The sequence below is a fragment of the Apodemus sylvaticus genome, chromosome 5, assembly GCF_947179515.1.
Source record: "Apodemus sylvaticus chromosome 5, mApoSyl1.1, whole genome shotgun sequence".
Taxonomy (NCBI): Eukaryota; Metazoa; Chordata; class Mammalia; order Rodentia; family Muridae; genus Apodemus; species Apodemus sylvaticus.
Window position 1 is genome coordinate 85839971 of NC_067476.1, and position 17596 is coordinate 85857566.

Below are 17596 nucleotides of genomic sequence, written 5' to 3' on the forward strand. Positions count from 1 at the left end.
GGGAGAAAGAGCAGCTCAGAAGCTGGGTGTGGTGACATACAACTGTAATCCCAGCCCGGATCAGAAAGTCAGGATGGCCATCAGCTATTCAGTGAGTCAAGGCTAAGCAGCCAGGCTACATCTCTCTCTCTCACACACACACACACACACACACACACACACACACACACACATGCACACGCACATGCACGTGCATGCACAAGCACACACACAGACACACACACAAGCATGCACACAGACACAGACACAGACACATACACATGTGTGCGTGTATATACGCATATACACACACACTTGCACACACATACGCACAAGCATGCACACACACACTTGCACACACACATACACACACTCTCACACATGCGCGCACACATGCATACACATGTACACAGATACACATACACACACACACACACACACACACACTCACATGCACGTGCATGCACAAGCACACACACAGACACACATACAAGCATGCACACAGACACAGACACAGACACATACACATGTGTGCGTGTATATACGCATATACACACACACACTTGCACACACATACGCACAAGCATGCACACACACACTTGCACACACACATACACACACTCTCACACATGCGCGCACACATGCATACACATGCACACAGATACACACACACACACACACACACACAGGCAGAAAGGACCAAAAGAAGGAACATTTTAGGCAGAGAAGAGAGAAAGCGATGCAAGAGCCCTCTGTTGGAGCCTGCTGATGTGATCCAGGCTCAAAGACTGAGAGGTATGAGGCCATTCGTACGGTAGGTGGCACCTCCTAGGCCCACATAAGGAACCTGGATGTCTCATGTGGCGAACTGGATTCCATGCACTGTGTTACTTAGCTAGGACAGACTCCACAGCTGCAGAGAGGAGAGTGCCCACAATGGCAGCTCTGTGGGTCCACACCTCTGTCTTCCTTAGAGCCTGGAGCAGCCTAGGAACTCACGGTCCAGTGTTCATTGGGAGGGGTCAGCCACAGTGGAAGAAGGAGCAGTTGACTCCGATTTGCTCAGCCTGTTAAAGGATTTGAATCATCAGTAGACACTCAAAACTATCTTGAATCCGGACTTTTTAAAATACATTCTATTGAAGGTGACGGTTGATGGCTCCAAAGCTCTATAGGAACTTACTATGCACCGGCTTCCTCTCCAAGCACCTATCTGCTTCATTTTGCTGAACCCTATAAAGACAGTGGGAGACTGTGCTTTGAAAGTCCCTATGTACAGATGTTTGCTTCCACATCTGTAGGAGCAAAAAAGCGAGGCCCCAAGCCAAAGGTTGAGGAAGGCAGAGGCACTGGGGGTGAGCCTGGCAGGCTCACTGGGAGGGAAGCCTTCAAACTCCAGCTGCTGCAAGGAGGAAATCAAACGTCTCAGCATTCTCGGGTCCCTTCCAGCAGGGACAGCTGCTAAGATATGTGTTGAATGGACATTTCAGGACAGTTCCTTCTGCATCAGACTTGGCCTCCTCTTCCCTCTCTCCCTCCCTGTCTCTGTCATTCATCATGTCTATACATTTGATCTTGTGAAGGTCAGAGGTCACCATCAGAGTGTTTTCTTCAGTTGCTCTCCACCTTCTTTTTTGAGTCAGGGTCTTTCCCTGAACATGGAACCCACTAGCTGCTTACTCGGGCTGGCTACAAGCCCCTCGGATCCCCGTCTCTGCAGCTCTGGGATTATAGAAGCTGCCAGGCCTTTACGAGGGTTCCAGGGATAAGAACTCAGGTTCTTATGCTTCTGTGGTAAGTGCTTTACCAACCGATCCAAACCTCTAGCTGTTGGCCTCTTCGCAAAGGGGACTCTGTATGTGGCTGGGATGTGGAAAGTCAGTGAATAATATCAGCATGTGGCTGGAGCGTGCTATGTGGCAGGAAGCAGTGACATTGCCAGCAGCCCTCTCAGGCCCCATGGGCACAGTCCAAGGTTGCAGTCTGAAATGTGGGGATCTGTAAGCCTGAAGTTTGGCAAATACTGGAGTCTCTCTCGATTCAGCTCCTCCTGAGGCACCCCAGTCTCAGCCATCTCTAGCAGATGTCTTGATTGGCTGGAAGATCGCTGCTTCTTGATGTGGTGATGATTGCTTCCGGAAGATGGAGTAATAGCAACTGTTATCATTTCTGAGCCTTTTCTGGGCACCATCGTTGTGCAAAGCATTTTTGCACGTATTATCTCACTGACAACCCCTATAGGATGAACAGGCAACCCAGTGATATTGGCCTCACTCTGTCCTCATCAACTTCTTTTCGGAGCCTCCATGTGACAGAGAAATTGAGGTTCAGAGGTGAAGTAACCTCCCCCAAATCACACAATAGAGTTCTGTCTACGTAACTCCTGTGTCCATTCTCCTAAGACTCAGATGATAGAGGAGGAAAAGATGAATCTGATAACCCTTTCCTATAAAACCTGATTTATTTATCGATAAAGCTACTAACAGAACAAACTGGCCCTGAAAAGTTCCCAAATGAGCAGGCAAATGCCGGAGTCTCTCTCACCTCAGCCTGTCCCAGGGCACCCCAGTCTCAGCCATCTCTGGGGGATGTCTTGATTGGTTAGAAGTCAGATGCCGGTGACAAGTGAACACTTAAAGAATTTTCCATGTGAGCTGAAACCATATTAAAAGAGAGCTTTATTTCTGTGACTGTCACAACTAACAAGGTGTATGTTGCAATTCAGCTTCCCGTGGTTAAAACAACAAAATTGTCCTCGTTAGCATTTTCCCCGTGAGATGCTTCACTCGTGGCAGAAGTCCGCTGTAGCGAAGACATGTAGTCATAGTCACGTGAGACTCTTCTTCCCTAGAATATAGCTGTAAATGTACTAAGGAGAAAATAAAGGGGCGGGGAGATTCCAGTGAGGAAAAATAACCTATCTGTGGTCACGTTTATCATGCAGACTGATTCAGACTTCTGATATTCTTATTTCAGAAGGAAAGCTTTGGAGTGTCTAAACTTCAGGGTGGTTAACATTTTTGGAGGTGGAGGAGAAGTTACAGTCTAGGCCTTCTGGGTAGGGATCAAGCAGGGATTTCTTTAGCTCTCATTTTACACACTCAAATCGCCTCAGATCAGCTGACTCTTGCCTGAACACGGCAGTTACTGGATGCTCCAGGAAGATACCATAAGGCCATGATTGCTTTAAAAATCATTCATAATAGAAAAACATAAAAAAACACATTTTGAGACTTGATTCTAAATGTTATACTTAAATTTGGGAGACTTAATTGCCCATAGAATAGGAATGAAGTCCCACCAGTAGGCAGTAATTTCTTATAGCCATGGTGTGTGAAATTGAAATCTTAAGATATCATCATATCAAAGACGCACCTTCTCAAAGAAGGCTCTCCCCCAAAGAGTGTGAAAGACAAGAAATTAACCCAAAGTCATGTAAGCCCCCTCCTCTCTCTTCTGCCTTTAGCACACTCAGGTCAAAGGGGAAGCATAAAGGAATCTTTATGCTCTGGACTTGGCCATTCCACAGTTATCTCTTGGAGTCCAAGAAGATATTTATTTTCATAACTCATTCCAATGCTATGGAAAATCGGAGCAAGGAAAGTGCGGACACACACACACACATATACATACACACACAATTACAGATTTAGATCCATGGGTCACATTCTGGGTAATAGTTATACAAGTATATATGTATATAAAAGCACATATATATATATATATATGTATACTCCCATTTCATTATAGATCTGTGCACAGTTCTACCGATCCTTACACTAAACCCTCTAGTTAGTAAGCCCCATTATTCCCATTTTACTAGCAAGGATGCTAAGAATGTAAACTCTCCTTGTTCAGCCAAGTTCACATGATGGTAAAAGGGAGGTTACACTACAGGCAAACTCCTCAGCCCCTTTCTCCATGCTGTATTTTGAAGGTAGTTTTCCTAGTCACATGAGCTGATAAGAGTCCAAATCAACCTCAGGAAATGTGGTTCTAGCATCAATATTAAGTAGATATACTGTTAATCACAACTCGTGTGTTTTCATTGTTTCTTTTGCTTCTTTTGGTTTTGGTTTTGTGACACTGTCTCCTGTAGCCCAGACTGGGCTATAACTAACTTTGCAGGGGAGGATGACTTAGAAGTCCTAATGCTCCTGCCCCGACCTGGGATTACTGGCCTGTTCTACCACAAACAATGTTTATTTTCACTTCAGATAGAAATGAAAGTAGAATAACATGTTATATATTTATCATATAATTTAGGCTTATCTAAACATTGTAAAAATTTTTGTTTTTTAATTAAAAAACCAAGGACTTAAATAGGAAATGTCTTTTTATATACTGAAGGTGGGTTTTAGACCAACACGAGGGCATGCACACAGACACAGATTTTAATTATTCCCCTTCAGTATAAATTTCAAGACATAGAGACAAGAAAATGACACGAATCTGTGGGTAGTGCTTCAGGTTACTGCTAGTGAGAAGTCAGGGCGGATTTTGCTCTGTATGGAGAATCCAGGAATTCTGTTCTGGCTTCAACAATCATCTTCCAGGGTGAGCTGGTCCAGGCTATTAAAGCAATCTTTAAAATGGGGGTGAAATGCCTATGCCCTTGATCCAGGCTGTTCTTACTAAACAATGGATTCTGAAAGTACTCAGGATTTTCCTCTTCACAAACCTGAAGACTGTCATCATCATAAGCTAACGGGCCTTGAACGATCATTTCTGGACTCAGTTTCAAGGAACTCAAGGCCCAGGGGAACCTAGGTTTTTCTCCCTGCAAAAGTAGCTAGCTAGAGTCCTCTTCTTCCCTTCTGCATTTCTTTCTTCTTCTAGAACTTGTCTTCAAGCTTGAAGGAGAAACCTGCCCCTTTCTTTGCTTCATATAGGGCAAAATGATCCTAAGTAAAACTATAAGGTCCTTTTAGTGGGAAGGAACTTCCTCGGGTCCAAGTATTGCTGATACTTTACAGAGACAGCCAGTCTAACCGCCGGAGTTCGCTCTTTCAAAGATGCTAAGGGAGGGAATTCTGTGGCCAGCAGATGGAGAGGAGACCCTGACAACGTGGTCCCTCCCAGCCACCCTCCCTGCGGGATTAAGGTGCCCCCAGCTCTGCTCAGGCGCACCTAGCGTGTGAGGTCCCTGGTCACACAGCTCACGTCCCCTCTCTGGAGCGCAGTCGCAGCTACTAGCTTGCCGCCTGCAGAGCCGCACTGTCTCGGACCTCGAACCCGAGACGAGCGCCTGCTAGCCAGCCGCTAGCAACGTGGATTTCTGCAGGTGCTTATTTCATATTCTTGTCTTTTCTTTCCTCCTGGAACGGCCAGGTGGTTACTTTCAGCCTGAACCCAAAGGGAAAGGCAGAAGAAGAGGAACTCTGAAAAAGACGGTTTAGTGGCAGGCTTCTTGCCCCAGGAGTCTCCGCCGCGGGCCCCTTTAAGAAGCCAAGTCAGGGCTGTCGCCGTCGCCGCTGCCGCTGCTGCTGTTTGGATTGCTAATCCCCAGGAGCCCCGTTTTAAAAAAAAAAAAAAAGGAAGAAAAAAAGGGGGAGGGGGCGGGCAGCTGTCTCTTTAAATGTGATTTCCTTCTATTGTATTTGAATCGTGATCAGGAAAAAGGAAATGAAACCAGAGACAGAGGGAAGCTGAGCGAAAATAGACCTTTGCGAGAGAGGAGGGAGCCCGGGGAGAGCCGCGCGGTCAGCTCCCCGCCCCCAGGCCGCCGCCCCCTCACTGCCCCCGGCGCCCCGACCCCGGCGAAGGTGCGAGGGGCTCGGGGCGGCCGGGCGGAGCCGGCGACTGCGCGCGATCGGGACCGGGCGGCGGCGGCGGCGGCGGCTGTGGTGACGGCAGCGGGACCGGGATGGAAGGTTAAGTCCTGAGCAGCGGCAGCAGTCGCAGCCGCGGGAGGGAGGCCGGGCTGCTCCCCGGCCCCCTGCCTCGGCCGCCGCGCGCTGGGCAGCTGGGTGATTTGCTCTCTCTCTTTGGCGTTTGAAGGGAGCGCGGTGACTGTCCTTGAGCGTGGAGGGGCGAGCTCGCCGGCGGAGCGACCGAGCAAGAGGAGGCGCAGGAGCGGTGGCGCCCGAGCACCCGAGGGGGTCCGAGTCCAGGCAGCTAGCCAGCCACGCGCCACAAAGGGAGCGCCCCCGCCGCCCGGCACGCCGCCCCCCTCCCCAATGTCCTCGGCCATCGAAAGGAAGAGCCTGGACCCGTCTGAGTAAGTGTGGCGCTTCTGTCCCCGCACCCCACACCAGGTCCCAGGCTAGGCTCGAGGGGCTGACTCCAGGTGCGCGCCCGCAGCGTGCCCTTGGTCCCTCGGTCCCAGGGGTTCTCTTTCCTCGCGGGTGACTTTGGAGACACCGAGAGGGACTGGGCGGCGGAAACTGTAACTGGGATCGACCCTGCGCACCGCTCCGGGCTATCTAGAAAGCTCCCCAAACCTTCACCAGGGTCAGAAAGTTTGCCCAGGAGCAGGCATCCCGAGCTCCGAGGCACAGGTGCAGGGCAGGGAGAGCGGAGGGTGAGAGTCTGCCTTCTCCCCTTTCGTCCCACCCTCTCCAGGTTCCCTTCCTTTTTGTCCATTTGGCCTTGGAAAGGGGGGCATCCCAACCAGAACGTCCCGGGTCTCCGACAGTCTTCTACCAGGCCCGGAGTAGAGTGGACAGTTGATGAGGTCCGCCTGTCCAACTGGGAACTGGGTCTGGCCTCCAGAGACTTCTAGAATTGCTAATCCGGAGTTCCTTTGGGTACATGTTCGCCCCTCCCCTGAGTCTTCCTAGTGTGGGCATGTGAACCTCGAAAGTTAATGCACTTTTTTTTTCTTGGTCTAGTACGTTTTTCTAGGGAGCAGAATCTCATCGAACTCTCAGAAGGGCTTGGGGTCAGCGAACCAGAGCTGTTATGAGCATGTACTGTCTAGTGCTCTGAGCTTTGCGCTGGGTTGCAAATAACACCGCCCCCCCCCCCCCCCCCCATTCTACAGCCTTTACCCTAGCCCATTCTCTAGTCTTAACAAGGGGAGCCAGGAGTGATGGTATCGGTTTTTTTTTTTTTTCAGGTCCATACAAATGCCCTTTTAAGAGTCATTAGCTGTCTGGTTTTGAGTTTTTATTCCTTTGAAGTCCTCATCTAATCCTTTGAAGGGATTTGTTAACACAAGACCAAAGGAGCTGCTTAATGACTTGTCCATTTGGGCTTTTAAGATGCATTTGTTTTGGTGGGGTTTTCCCCCTTTTCTTTTCTTTTCCTGCTTTAAAAGAATCGTGCTTTCCTGCTGAAGTTTTCCTACTCACCTCCCCCCTTCAATTTCAGCCTTCTGTGGTGTTTATTTACCTGGGCTTTACCCTCAGCCAGCAGCATAAAAACCCAGCGTGTTCTCATAAAACACAGGAAGTCCCAGGATCCAGCGAGAATATAAACATCACTCTGCAGTCTTGAAGGTTAAGACACCAGCTCGGAAAGGAGCTAGGTTTGTTGACATGAAGACCAGCTTCCTTAAAATCTCAGGAGAAAAACAACAACCCTTTCAAAAAAAAAAAAAGTGTCTATAGCTTGTTCCCTTTTAAAAATAAATTTAGAATTACATCTGAGCCCCGAGTTTTCAGAGATTGGACAGGACATAAGATTACACAGTAAGGGTTTGGTGAACTGCTGTTTACTAGTTTCCTATCAGTGCAACCTAACCGCTAATGCTTTATTAGACGATGAGTTTGGCTCCTTAAAAAATACTAATTACATGAATGTGTGTAAAAAATACTAATTACATGAATGTGTGTGCGCACCTAAGGTCGGTGTTCTGGAGGTTAGAGGTGATGGACCTCCTAGAGTGGGAGCTACTGGTAAGTTGTGAGCCATCTGTTTTGGGTGTGGAGACTCTAACTTGGGTCCTTTGGAAAAACAGAAAACATCCTTAAACTGCTGAGCCCTCTCTCTAGCCTGAGGATTGGGTTCTTTCTGTAAAGTAAGTTTGCTCTTGCCAAAGTTAGTGCTTTTTTTAAAATTTTTTCTTAGTTTTTTAATTTTTTGCACCAGACTAGAAAACCTTTACTCACAGTGAGCACCTAGTTCGAGAGGTCCACTGGTAGTTCATCTTTCCTGCAGTATGTGTTCAGGAACGGAAGGCTGTAACTGAAATGGACAAGCCCCACGGGAAATGTCTTTGGAACATTTCCCCTCGTTCTGGGAAATTGTTGAGAAATTTTTGCCAGAAATGAAAACTAAAGAGACACTCAGGTATTATATGCAGGACAGGCTGGTGGGAGAATATCAAATATTGACTTAAGGTAAATCTCAGTCTTTGGCTTGAATTGTTCACCAGAGATGATGGCATGTCCTGAATTATAGAAAGATAGACGGAGTCAGAATCTTGTCCTCCTTATCTGTCTCAGACCATCATGTCTCTCCCGCAACTCTCCTGTCAGCCGCCTCACTGTATGCTTTCTCAGAGCCAGCCTGGGTCCTTACCAGCTGGGATCTCCAGATACAGATTAGTCCTTATGCAGGAATGTGCAAAGGTAGCGTGTCCACAGGAAGCCAGACTTCATGAACATAGATGTCCTTCACCATGCAATTGGTGATACCTTCTGCCTTCCTGCAGGTCATTTTAATTCTAACGAGTTTTGTTCCAGCTAAGTAGAGATTCTTCTCTTTCAAAGTTGGCTGGTAATACCATCAGCCATCTGGGCATCTAGCATGATGGGAGTTCTGTGGGTGTTTTTGAAAGTCCAAAGTAAAACCTTGAGCTAAGCAAAGGGAAAACAGGAGAGTTGCAGATTTGATTTTGAATTGGTGCACTTCAATAGGCCAAAGACCTTAGTTAACTTTCGGATATGAGGCTGGAAGCCTTAGATATACCTTATAGAAACAAAGGCTATAGTGTCCCCCCACCCCAAGACAGGGTTCCTCTTCCTCTTTGTAGCTCTGGCTGCCCTGGAACTCGCTCTGTAGCCGAGGCTGGCCTCAAACTCAGAGACCCACCTGCCTCTGCCTCCAGAGTAGTGAGATTTAAAGGTGTGTGCCAGCACTGCCTGGCGACTTCTAGTGTATTATTAAAACTATTTAAGGTCTTAGCCCACCTCACCCAAAATTCTGTATTCATGAGAGACTGAGGCAGAAGAATGGAAAGTCCCAGGCCAGCCTGGGCAATTTAGTGAGATCTGTCTTAAACTTTAAATGAAGGAAGGGGTTTTCGAGCTGGCTCAGCTGCTAAAGGTGCTTGCTCTAAGTCTGATGACCTGAGTTTGTGAAGGAAGGAGAGAACATGTGAAGGAAGGAGAGAACCCCTGCTCTAATAGGGGACCTAAGCTGGATTCCCAGCAACCATCTTGGGTGGCTCACCACCCTCTGTAGCTCCATCTCTAGGGTATTTGATGCCTGTGGCCTTCTGGGACACCTGCCCTTATGTGTATGTTCCCACACACGTACATACAATTAAATATAAAAAAGTAAAAAATTTAAAAACAATACAAACAAACAGAACTGAGAAAGAAGTCAGTAGTGGAGCACTTTCCTAAAGTGACTAGGGACCTGGGTTTGATGGTCAGCACTGAAACAACAAACAAACAATACAACACCTAACACTTGACTTGATCTTGTTTTTCTCAAAGAAACTGGCCCCACTTCAAAATTCCTGGTTCTAAAGGAAGATATTCTTATATTTTATGCTAAAATGGTGGGTTTGGCATTAGCATTTAGCTAAATATGTACAGTAGATGCTCAGTGGTCTCCTAGATAGGGTCACCTGAAGATGTTGGATGCCCCATAAGCACTCATTCCCTGAGTCTCATTGTCCCCAAATATAATGGTACTTCATGAGTACAGGCCAATTAGCCCACAAGGTCACTTGGTAAACGTGCCAAATAAAAAGAAGAGGCGCAGGCATATCGCCTAGGGTACCCAGGAGAGGAAATCCCATTGGACATTTCATAATAGGAATGAAAGCCAATTAAAAAAATGTAAACTAGATTTTTTTGAAAGTAAGATCTCATTTGAATAAAGTTCCAAGAGCACATTAATTATTACAAATCAACAAGCATTAAGGGTTCCCTGTCTCCTATTTGACATCACAATCTTTTCTTCTGTGCCATTTTTTCTCAGAAAAGTTATTTCTTATATGTAAAAGAAAAGTATTCAGGTTCTAGGAAAGCAAAGCAAGCAGAAGGCCCTGTGTGTGACTTTGTGTGTGTGTGTGTGTGTGTGTGTGTGTGTGTGTGTGTGTATCTATGTGCATGGATATATAAATAAGACAACCTGCTGGAATTGGCACTTTCTTTCCACTGTGTGTGTGCAGGGACCACATCAGATCATCCGGCTTGGCGGCAAGCACCCTAACCTCCTAAGCACCTTGTGATCCCTACATAAAACTTTTTAAATGAAAGAACACATCCCTCAGGCTCACTGTGAACAAAGTACCCGGATCGAGACTTTGGTATCCATTTAATTGTCTTCCACTCCCTTTAGGTCCACCATTTGGTGCCTCCTCCACTCTCTTTACTAATTTGATTTTATTCAAAGTACTTTTGCTATCGTGAAAAAAAGTATGAAGAAAAAAAAAACACATCACCAATGTCCTCTATCTGTGTAAGAATCACATCGTGACCTAGATTTCTTCCCAAAGATTCATTCAAATCTAGCTCTTCTTCAACACAGTGTCTAATGAAGCCCTGAGCCTCTGGATGATTCTGATGAACTTGACATCCTGCTCCTCCAGGTTCCATGGCGGGACAGGCTGGGATTATGTCCCCACTTTAGGTGGTACTGGAGAAATAGCCATTGGGCCTCTGATAAGCTGAATCTCCAGTCAAAGATTTGTGTGGGATGTCAGAAAGAATGCAAAACTTCAGTTGGAATGTTTAGATATTGACAGAACTTTCTGTTTTGGAAAGAGAAGGCAGCCTAATATAATTTTGATAGCTTTCTTCCTTTTCTACCTTTGATTCTGTGAAGTGGGTAGGGCTTCAGTAGGATGGATTCAACAGGTTATCTGTAGATTTTTAGCACACTGGGTCATCAGATGCTTTGACTGTGAGCAACTCCTTTGGTCTCAAGTCTATTCTTTGGCAGTTGGAGTGCCTGTGTCCTCGGTACCAAAGAAAAAAGAAAGGGAGGGAGGCCTGGGAAGACAGAGGAGAGTAGGAGGGGAAGGAGGAAGAAGCAGAGAGACAGAGGTGCCCACAGAGGTGCTGGGATGTAGTCAAGGGTCCAGCGGTATCTGCCTGGTATCCTGTCTTCAATTTTTCAGATGACATCTTTATCCAAGGTTGGCTGTGTCTCAGCAGTCTGAGTTAAGGAATCTTTCTCCATGTGCTGCTGTAAGGGAAATGTACTGAAGTTTCCCTTAGAACCTTTGGCATGCAGCAACTCCTGGGACCTAGTGCTTGTCTCCCTTCAGTGACCTTGTCCTAATGCTTGGCCTCTTCCCCAGGGAACCCGTGGATGAGGTGCTGCAGATACCCCCATCCCTGCTGACATGTGGTGGCTGCCAGCAGAACATAGGGGACCGCTACTTCCTGAAAGCCATCGACCAGTACTGGCATGAAGATTGCCTCAGCTGTGACCTCTGTGGGTGTCGGCTGGGAGAGGTGGGGCGGCGCCTCTACTACAAGCTGGGACGGAAGCTCTGCAGGAGAGACTATCTCAGGTACATCCCTCACACATCTGGGGCACATCTGGGTTTGGACACATAGTCTTTAGCTCCTGAGGTGTCTGTCTAAGGAGGCTAGGCTGTGGAGGCTGAGCCTCAGCTGCCTCTTCAGAGAAGCCGTGAGCTCCTCCTCCTCTGTGGCCATGTTTGCAGAGACACATCACTGCATGGTAAATCACCAACGACTTTAAAGGTAAGAGAAAAATAGACATGGAATTCAGAGTAAGGACAAAATTCTGGGGGTGGGGGCAGACCAAGGGATAGGGTTTGGAAAGGTATTTGTAGGGAAATAACTGGGGAACTAGGGGAAGAGAGAGAATTCATTTATAAGTTTAGGGGTGGGTTCTCATTTAATACTCAATAAACATGGATATAATATGTAGATAGTCTTTTGCATGACTCTAGTATTATTGATGAGAACTTTTAAAATGGCAATCTGTGAGCCTTGCTAGTGAGCCCCAAGCACTGAGTTTCATAGCAGGAGGCTAGCATTCAGCAGCTATAGAGGCGAAGGCACTGGAGTCAGGAGGCTTGAGTCCCCACTCCATTGCTTCCTAGGGCTGGCCTTGGGCAATGCACACAGGCCTCCATTACCTGTCTGTAAAATGGGAATTGTAGTTACTTCTAAAGTTAGAATGAAGTACTTGACTTGGTACGTGACTTAAGAAATAGTAGCTGGTTTTATAACTGGCAGGTGTCGTGGTGGTATCACAAATTATTTTCTATTATAATGGACAAGGAGATGGTAACATGAAAGGCAGAAATAGAAAGTGTACAAGACCAAGTGAGACAGAAACATTTCCCCTGTATGTGAGTGTCCTGGCACCCAGTGAATGTCTTTGCCTGGCCCGGTCTGGCATCTCTAGTTGCACTGGAGGTAACTTCGTGCCCCGTACTGTCAGATCCGCTCAGCTGTTCAGCTGTCAGCTCTTCGCCATCCTCCTGTGGCAGAGGGTCCACTGAGCATACAGCCCAATATATTAGGACCATCTAGCCCGTGGAGAGAAGCTCTTTTAGACTCCAGTGCCCTTGGCTGCTAGGAAGACCCCTCCTCCTGTGTGTGTTCTCAAGGCATTACACATGTGAAATAAAAACCAAATTGCTGGTTGTTCTTATTATATAGAAAGGAAGCTTATCTATCCACTCAAAGACTGAGGTTGTGTTTCTGCGCCTACAGTCTGGCTGAAATCGTTGCAGATAGAGTGGTTTCGGGCAAGTGGAAAAGAGAGCCAGTAGGTCTGACTATAATTTTGTCTTTCTTTCTTTCTTTCTTTCTTTCTTTCTTTCTTTCTTTCTTTCTTTCTTTCTTTCTTTCTTTCTTTCTTTCTTCCTTCCTTCCTTCCTTCCTTCCTTCCTTCCTTCCTTCCTTCCTTTCTTCCTTTCTTTCTTCCTTTCTTTCTTTCTCCCCCCCCCCCTTTCTTTCGTCATAAGAAAATAGAAAGGAGATAAATACAGACCAGGTCTGCCAGATCCATCAGAAAGCAGCTGGGTAAAGGATTCCCACCGAGTCCTGCCTCCATCCCCGTCGAATCATTTGAATCTTATTAAATGAAGTCAGATACAGTAAGGTCAAAAGAGCCGGTTCCTCTCTATCTCCGCAGTTTTATAGAACATTCAGGAAGAAAGGCGGCGCTGCCTGGGCTTGTTAATCTTTTCCATTTTCAAAAAAGGAGAAGAAAAAAAAATAGTCTGGGAGAGCCGAGCGTTAATTAACTTGTGTCTTGGTGACACAGAATAATTCTTCTCCCTGCTCCAATCCCAGGCAACATGTTAATTAACTCTGCATTAGTGCAGGCGTTCCCAGCCACCCTTTAATATTTATATTATTGTTATTAAAATGGGCAGCAGAAAGCTTAAGGCGCTGACACCTCTTGACAGAGGAGGAATTTTTATTTCCTTCAGGGATGGTCCATTTGCCGTGGATTTCTTTACTTCATTTCTTTGGCTATTCTGAAGCTATTTTAACAGGATACGTTCAGAAAGACTCAGAGGATCCTCCAAAGAGGTCCAGTCCCTGTCCCTAAATCCGCTTCTCTCCACGAGGGTCTTGAATGGCTAACTCTCTTCTGGTCTTTTTAAGACATTCAACCTCAAATATCCAGGACCACACCACCACCCCTCCCACTCTGTCTCTTGTACAACTCAAATCTGCTACTGTTACATTGTGTTGGGTGCCCAGCCTGGATCCTCGTAGATCCAGTATTCACGAACTTTCAGTAGGCAAGCCCCTTTAGCCTACGATTCTGTTTCAGAAGCTGGCACCTACATCTAGCCAGCATCTGTTGCAGCCAGAACTATGCAGTCTCACCAGACCCTGGTGCCAAAAACACCCCAATCCCTGCAGCTTAGAGGGGAGCTAGGGCCACTTGGAGACAGGTCTTACACTTTCAGGAGTCCCCAGACTTTGGGCCAAAGCTGCCTCCGAGGCTGTGCACCTGAGCTTGCTACTTGACGCCTTCCCCTCTTTCTCGTTTACCCCGAGGACATCATAAACCACTTGAACATAAATCGCCCCCTGTGGTCTGTTTTTGGGGTATCCAGCTAAGATGAGATTTTGTGGAGCAGAGGTTAATGCACACATTAGCTGCCAAGTCCTGGCTCGTTTCCATTACTGTTAGCATTTCAGAGTACCTGAGCTGCAGTGGGCTGCTAGGACCTCTGCCTTCAGCCTTGGCTTACAGTGTAAGGTATGGAAGCCAGGAGAGGACGTGTCATTTGCTCAGGTCCCCTACCTAGTTAGAGCTGATTCTGGGACCTGAACTTATTTTCCAAACATTAGTCTTTTGTCCTCCCATTAGCTGCCTGGTGTGTTGTAATTTGCCCCCTGACTTCCCTTAATAACCTCCCACTTTCTTAAGGTCTCAGACATCAGGCAGTCAGACTCATCTGCCACACACTGTTTTCTCAGTTGTGTGTCTTTGCTCAGCTCCAAACTTAACTTACTAAGCAGTCAGGACACCGGAACGCTCTTGCTGCTTGGTGACCTCCAATGTGGCAGTTACCTACAGCTCCACCATCTGCTCTGGTAAGATAGAGTGCTCTCCCCCATTGATGAGTCGGCTTCCAGCACAGAAAATGGGATCCAGAACAGAGATGACCTCTGACCCTGCTGCCGTGAGCTAGCTCTCTGCTCACAGGCCTCACTGCTATCCATTCCAGCCAAATGTTGCAGGCTTTGGTGGCCGTCTTGACCTCCCCTACAACTTCTTAAGATGCACAAGTCAATTCTCTCATTTTGTAAGTTGGTATGGACTTCTAGAGAGACCAAACATTTACTGGAAATAGTCCTAAAGACTTTATACAGAAACTACATGCTCACATGCTATGTTACAAGTGCTATGTAAAAAGGACCCTGCAGCAGCAGTTGAGTACACCTGGAATGTGTCCACATAGCCAGTGTTGGCTCAGTCCTTGACCTCTGATGCTGACACGCCCTATGTGTTACACGAACATCTAAGCAAGGTAGATGGTAAGATGGCTGAACCACCTTCTGGTCCTTATGTTCTTACAGGCAGACTCGTTTTCAAAGTTCAGCCATCGTTAGATTATCAGTACACAGTCTTCTGAGCCTTCTCTTATGTGTCTCTGTTGGGTACAGGGATAGTTGGAATTTCTGTTTCTAATAAGTTCCTGGGTGCTGCCAGTCCCTGACCAGCTGCTGCTTTTAAACCAGTGCCGTGACTCCTAAGCTGTCTCGCACACCTCAACACTAAGTGTTGCTTGATTTAGTGATGCACCTGAGGCTAGGGAGAAACTTGATTTAGATGTGAGAAAAGCCATCTCTCCAGAGAGTCATGCTAAGTGGGCAGGAGGAGCATGAATGAAGAACCTCTACGCATCATGGAGAGATCCTGTTTGTCCTCTGGGTCTCCGAGGCATGATTAGTGGCACTACTTGACTCCCGAGATTCTTCTGTCTCCTGGCAGCTGGGGCTCCGATGAATGGTCATGTGGACAAGGGATTTGAAGGGTAGGGGATGATTCAAGGCACAGTCCCCAAAGGGTGAAATTAGTGGCTGTTAACATGATAGAATCGGGAGCCTCCTAATGATGCCCATCTTAGCGAGTTCCTGGTGACTTAGCTCCTCTTCTGCAGGGAAAGTTCTTCTGGGAAGGAGACAAGTACTGCATGCCTAACGTCTCACAAGTCACTTCAGCTGCTTCTCTTCTGTAGCTGGTCCACAGTCTAGAGGTATGGATAAACGCAGAGAGAGGCTCAGGGAAGGGAACAGCAAACTAAACATCGTCGTAGTGTCAGTTTGTTTTCAGGGAAGGATTCATGGTCTGTTATCTGGTTCAGCTGTCTTGCTTATCTGTTTTTATGTTTAGATAGCATATTACTGTGTATCCCAGTCCTGGTTGGACCTTGCCGTCTTCCTGCCTCAGCCTCCCAAGTACTAGCATTACTGCTGTAATCCACTGTACCTGACTAGGTGCAGCGTTGCCTAGGTTTTGTGGAATCCCGACAGATGGATTCACATCCATCTATCATCCATCTTTCCTCGGTCTCTGCCCCCGTCTCTTAGGTTTTTTCTTTTTTTCTTTTTTTTTTTTTTCCACCCCAGGCTTTTTGGTCAGGATGGTCTCTGTGCATCCTGTGACAAGCGGATCCGTGCCTATGAGATGACGATGCGTGTGAAAGACAAAGTGTATCACCTGGAGTGTTTCAAGTGTGCCGCTTGTCAGAAGCATTTCTGCGTGGGTGACAGATACCTTCTCATCAACTCCGACATAGTGTGCGAACAAGACATCTATGAGTGGACCAAGATCAATGGGATCATCTAGGCCAGAGTCCCAGGCACCTGTGGGGAGGTGTCCAGTGAAGACACTGTCTCCGTGTGGTCTTCCCTCTTAGGCACTTGGGGAACCTGAGGTGGTGAGGTATTTCTTAGGAGATTATGGACTCTTCCTGGGCACTAACGACATAGCAATCATATGGCATAATGCAAAGTCCGAGACTGCAGTGAGGCAAAGGACCAGACCTTATAGAGAATGTATGGTCACAGGCTAGCCATCGCAACTGACAAGATTAGTGGAGGAAATATTTGGGGACCAGCATGCACTGTGCCATCGTGATAGGATTTTCCAGATAGGCAGTCTTGGGTAAAGATTAGATGTGACCTTAGTATTCATGGACTAGAGTTGTGCAATTAATTTCTTCCTGGCTTCAGTTACTATCCTGTTCTAGTCATGGTCCTTCACACTAGGAAAGGAAAGAGAGAAGTCGTCACTCTTTGTTTTTTTCCCTTTCTTTTTAACTTGGTCACCTTCCTGTGGCCTGAAGCACCGGAGCCACAGGATGCTGCATGGAGGTACATTTCAGTTGGGAATGAAATCCACATCTTTCAACCGGACAAATATTTATAGCAGTGTTGATGAATCACTGTTTTTAGACACCTTCATTTTGAAGTGAGGCGCCCCACAGATTGTTTCTATACAAATGTAAATCTTAAAACAAAAAAAAGGTCAAAGTTGTTCACCTATTTTATTATCTTAGATTATATCAAAGTATTTGTTGTGTGTCATTTAAAAAAAAAACTCGATTCTAAAGACTTAATAAAAATGATGAACTGAAATACAGTGCTGTTGTTGATGTGAAATGACTTACAATTTGGGCTAGCAGGGAAATGGTTTGCTTTTTATTTCCTGTTTGGAAAGGTGAAGTAAATACACAGTTTATTTCTAGGTCAAATAAAAGCTTCCATTTATTGCAAGGGTTTATATGAGGTTTATATAGGTTTCTGTATTACCGGCAATTATATAACAGGCCACCACGTAGCTCAGAGGGATATAGAATAATTAAGTTGTTATTGTAAAACGTGCATTTCACGTTGGCATTGTGTGGAATGAGGGGAAGGCAGGGAGAGCATTGCCTTTGGGAAACTTGTAACCTAGAAAGCACACAAATACATAAAATAGATTCCCTTTGGGAGAGAAGGTAATTACCTGGCTTGAAATGTGGCAAAGATGCTGA

General features: G+C 46.5%; 1 protein-coding gene across 2 annotated transcripts; it reads left to right on the forward strand.

Annotated features, from left to right (window-relative positions):
• Positions 1-5596: 5596 nt before the first annotated feature.
• Lmo2 (LIM domain only 2) lies at positions 5597-17202 on the forward strand. Of its 2 annotated transcripts, XM_052183111.1 has the most exons (5): positions 5597-5852; positions 5980-6199; positions 11405-11620; positions 15719-15814; positions 16188-16284. In XM_052183111.1, exons 1-4 carry the CDS (start codon positions 5846-5848, stop codon positions 15810-15812), a joined length of 537 nt encoding a protein of 178 aa, XP_052039071.1. In that variant the 5' UTR covers positions 5597-5845; the 3' UTR covers positions 15813-15814; positions 16188-16284. The 2 variants fall into 2 exon arrangements, with proteins under 2 accessions (XP_052039071.1, XP_052039070.1); XM_052183110.1 differs by lacking the exon at positions 15719-15814 and having other exon boundaries at positions 5607-5852; positions 16188-17202.
• The last annotated feature ends 394 nt before the right edge of the window (positions 17203-17596 follow it).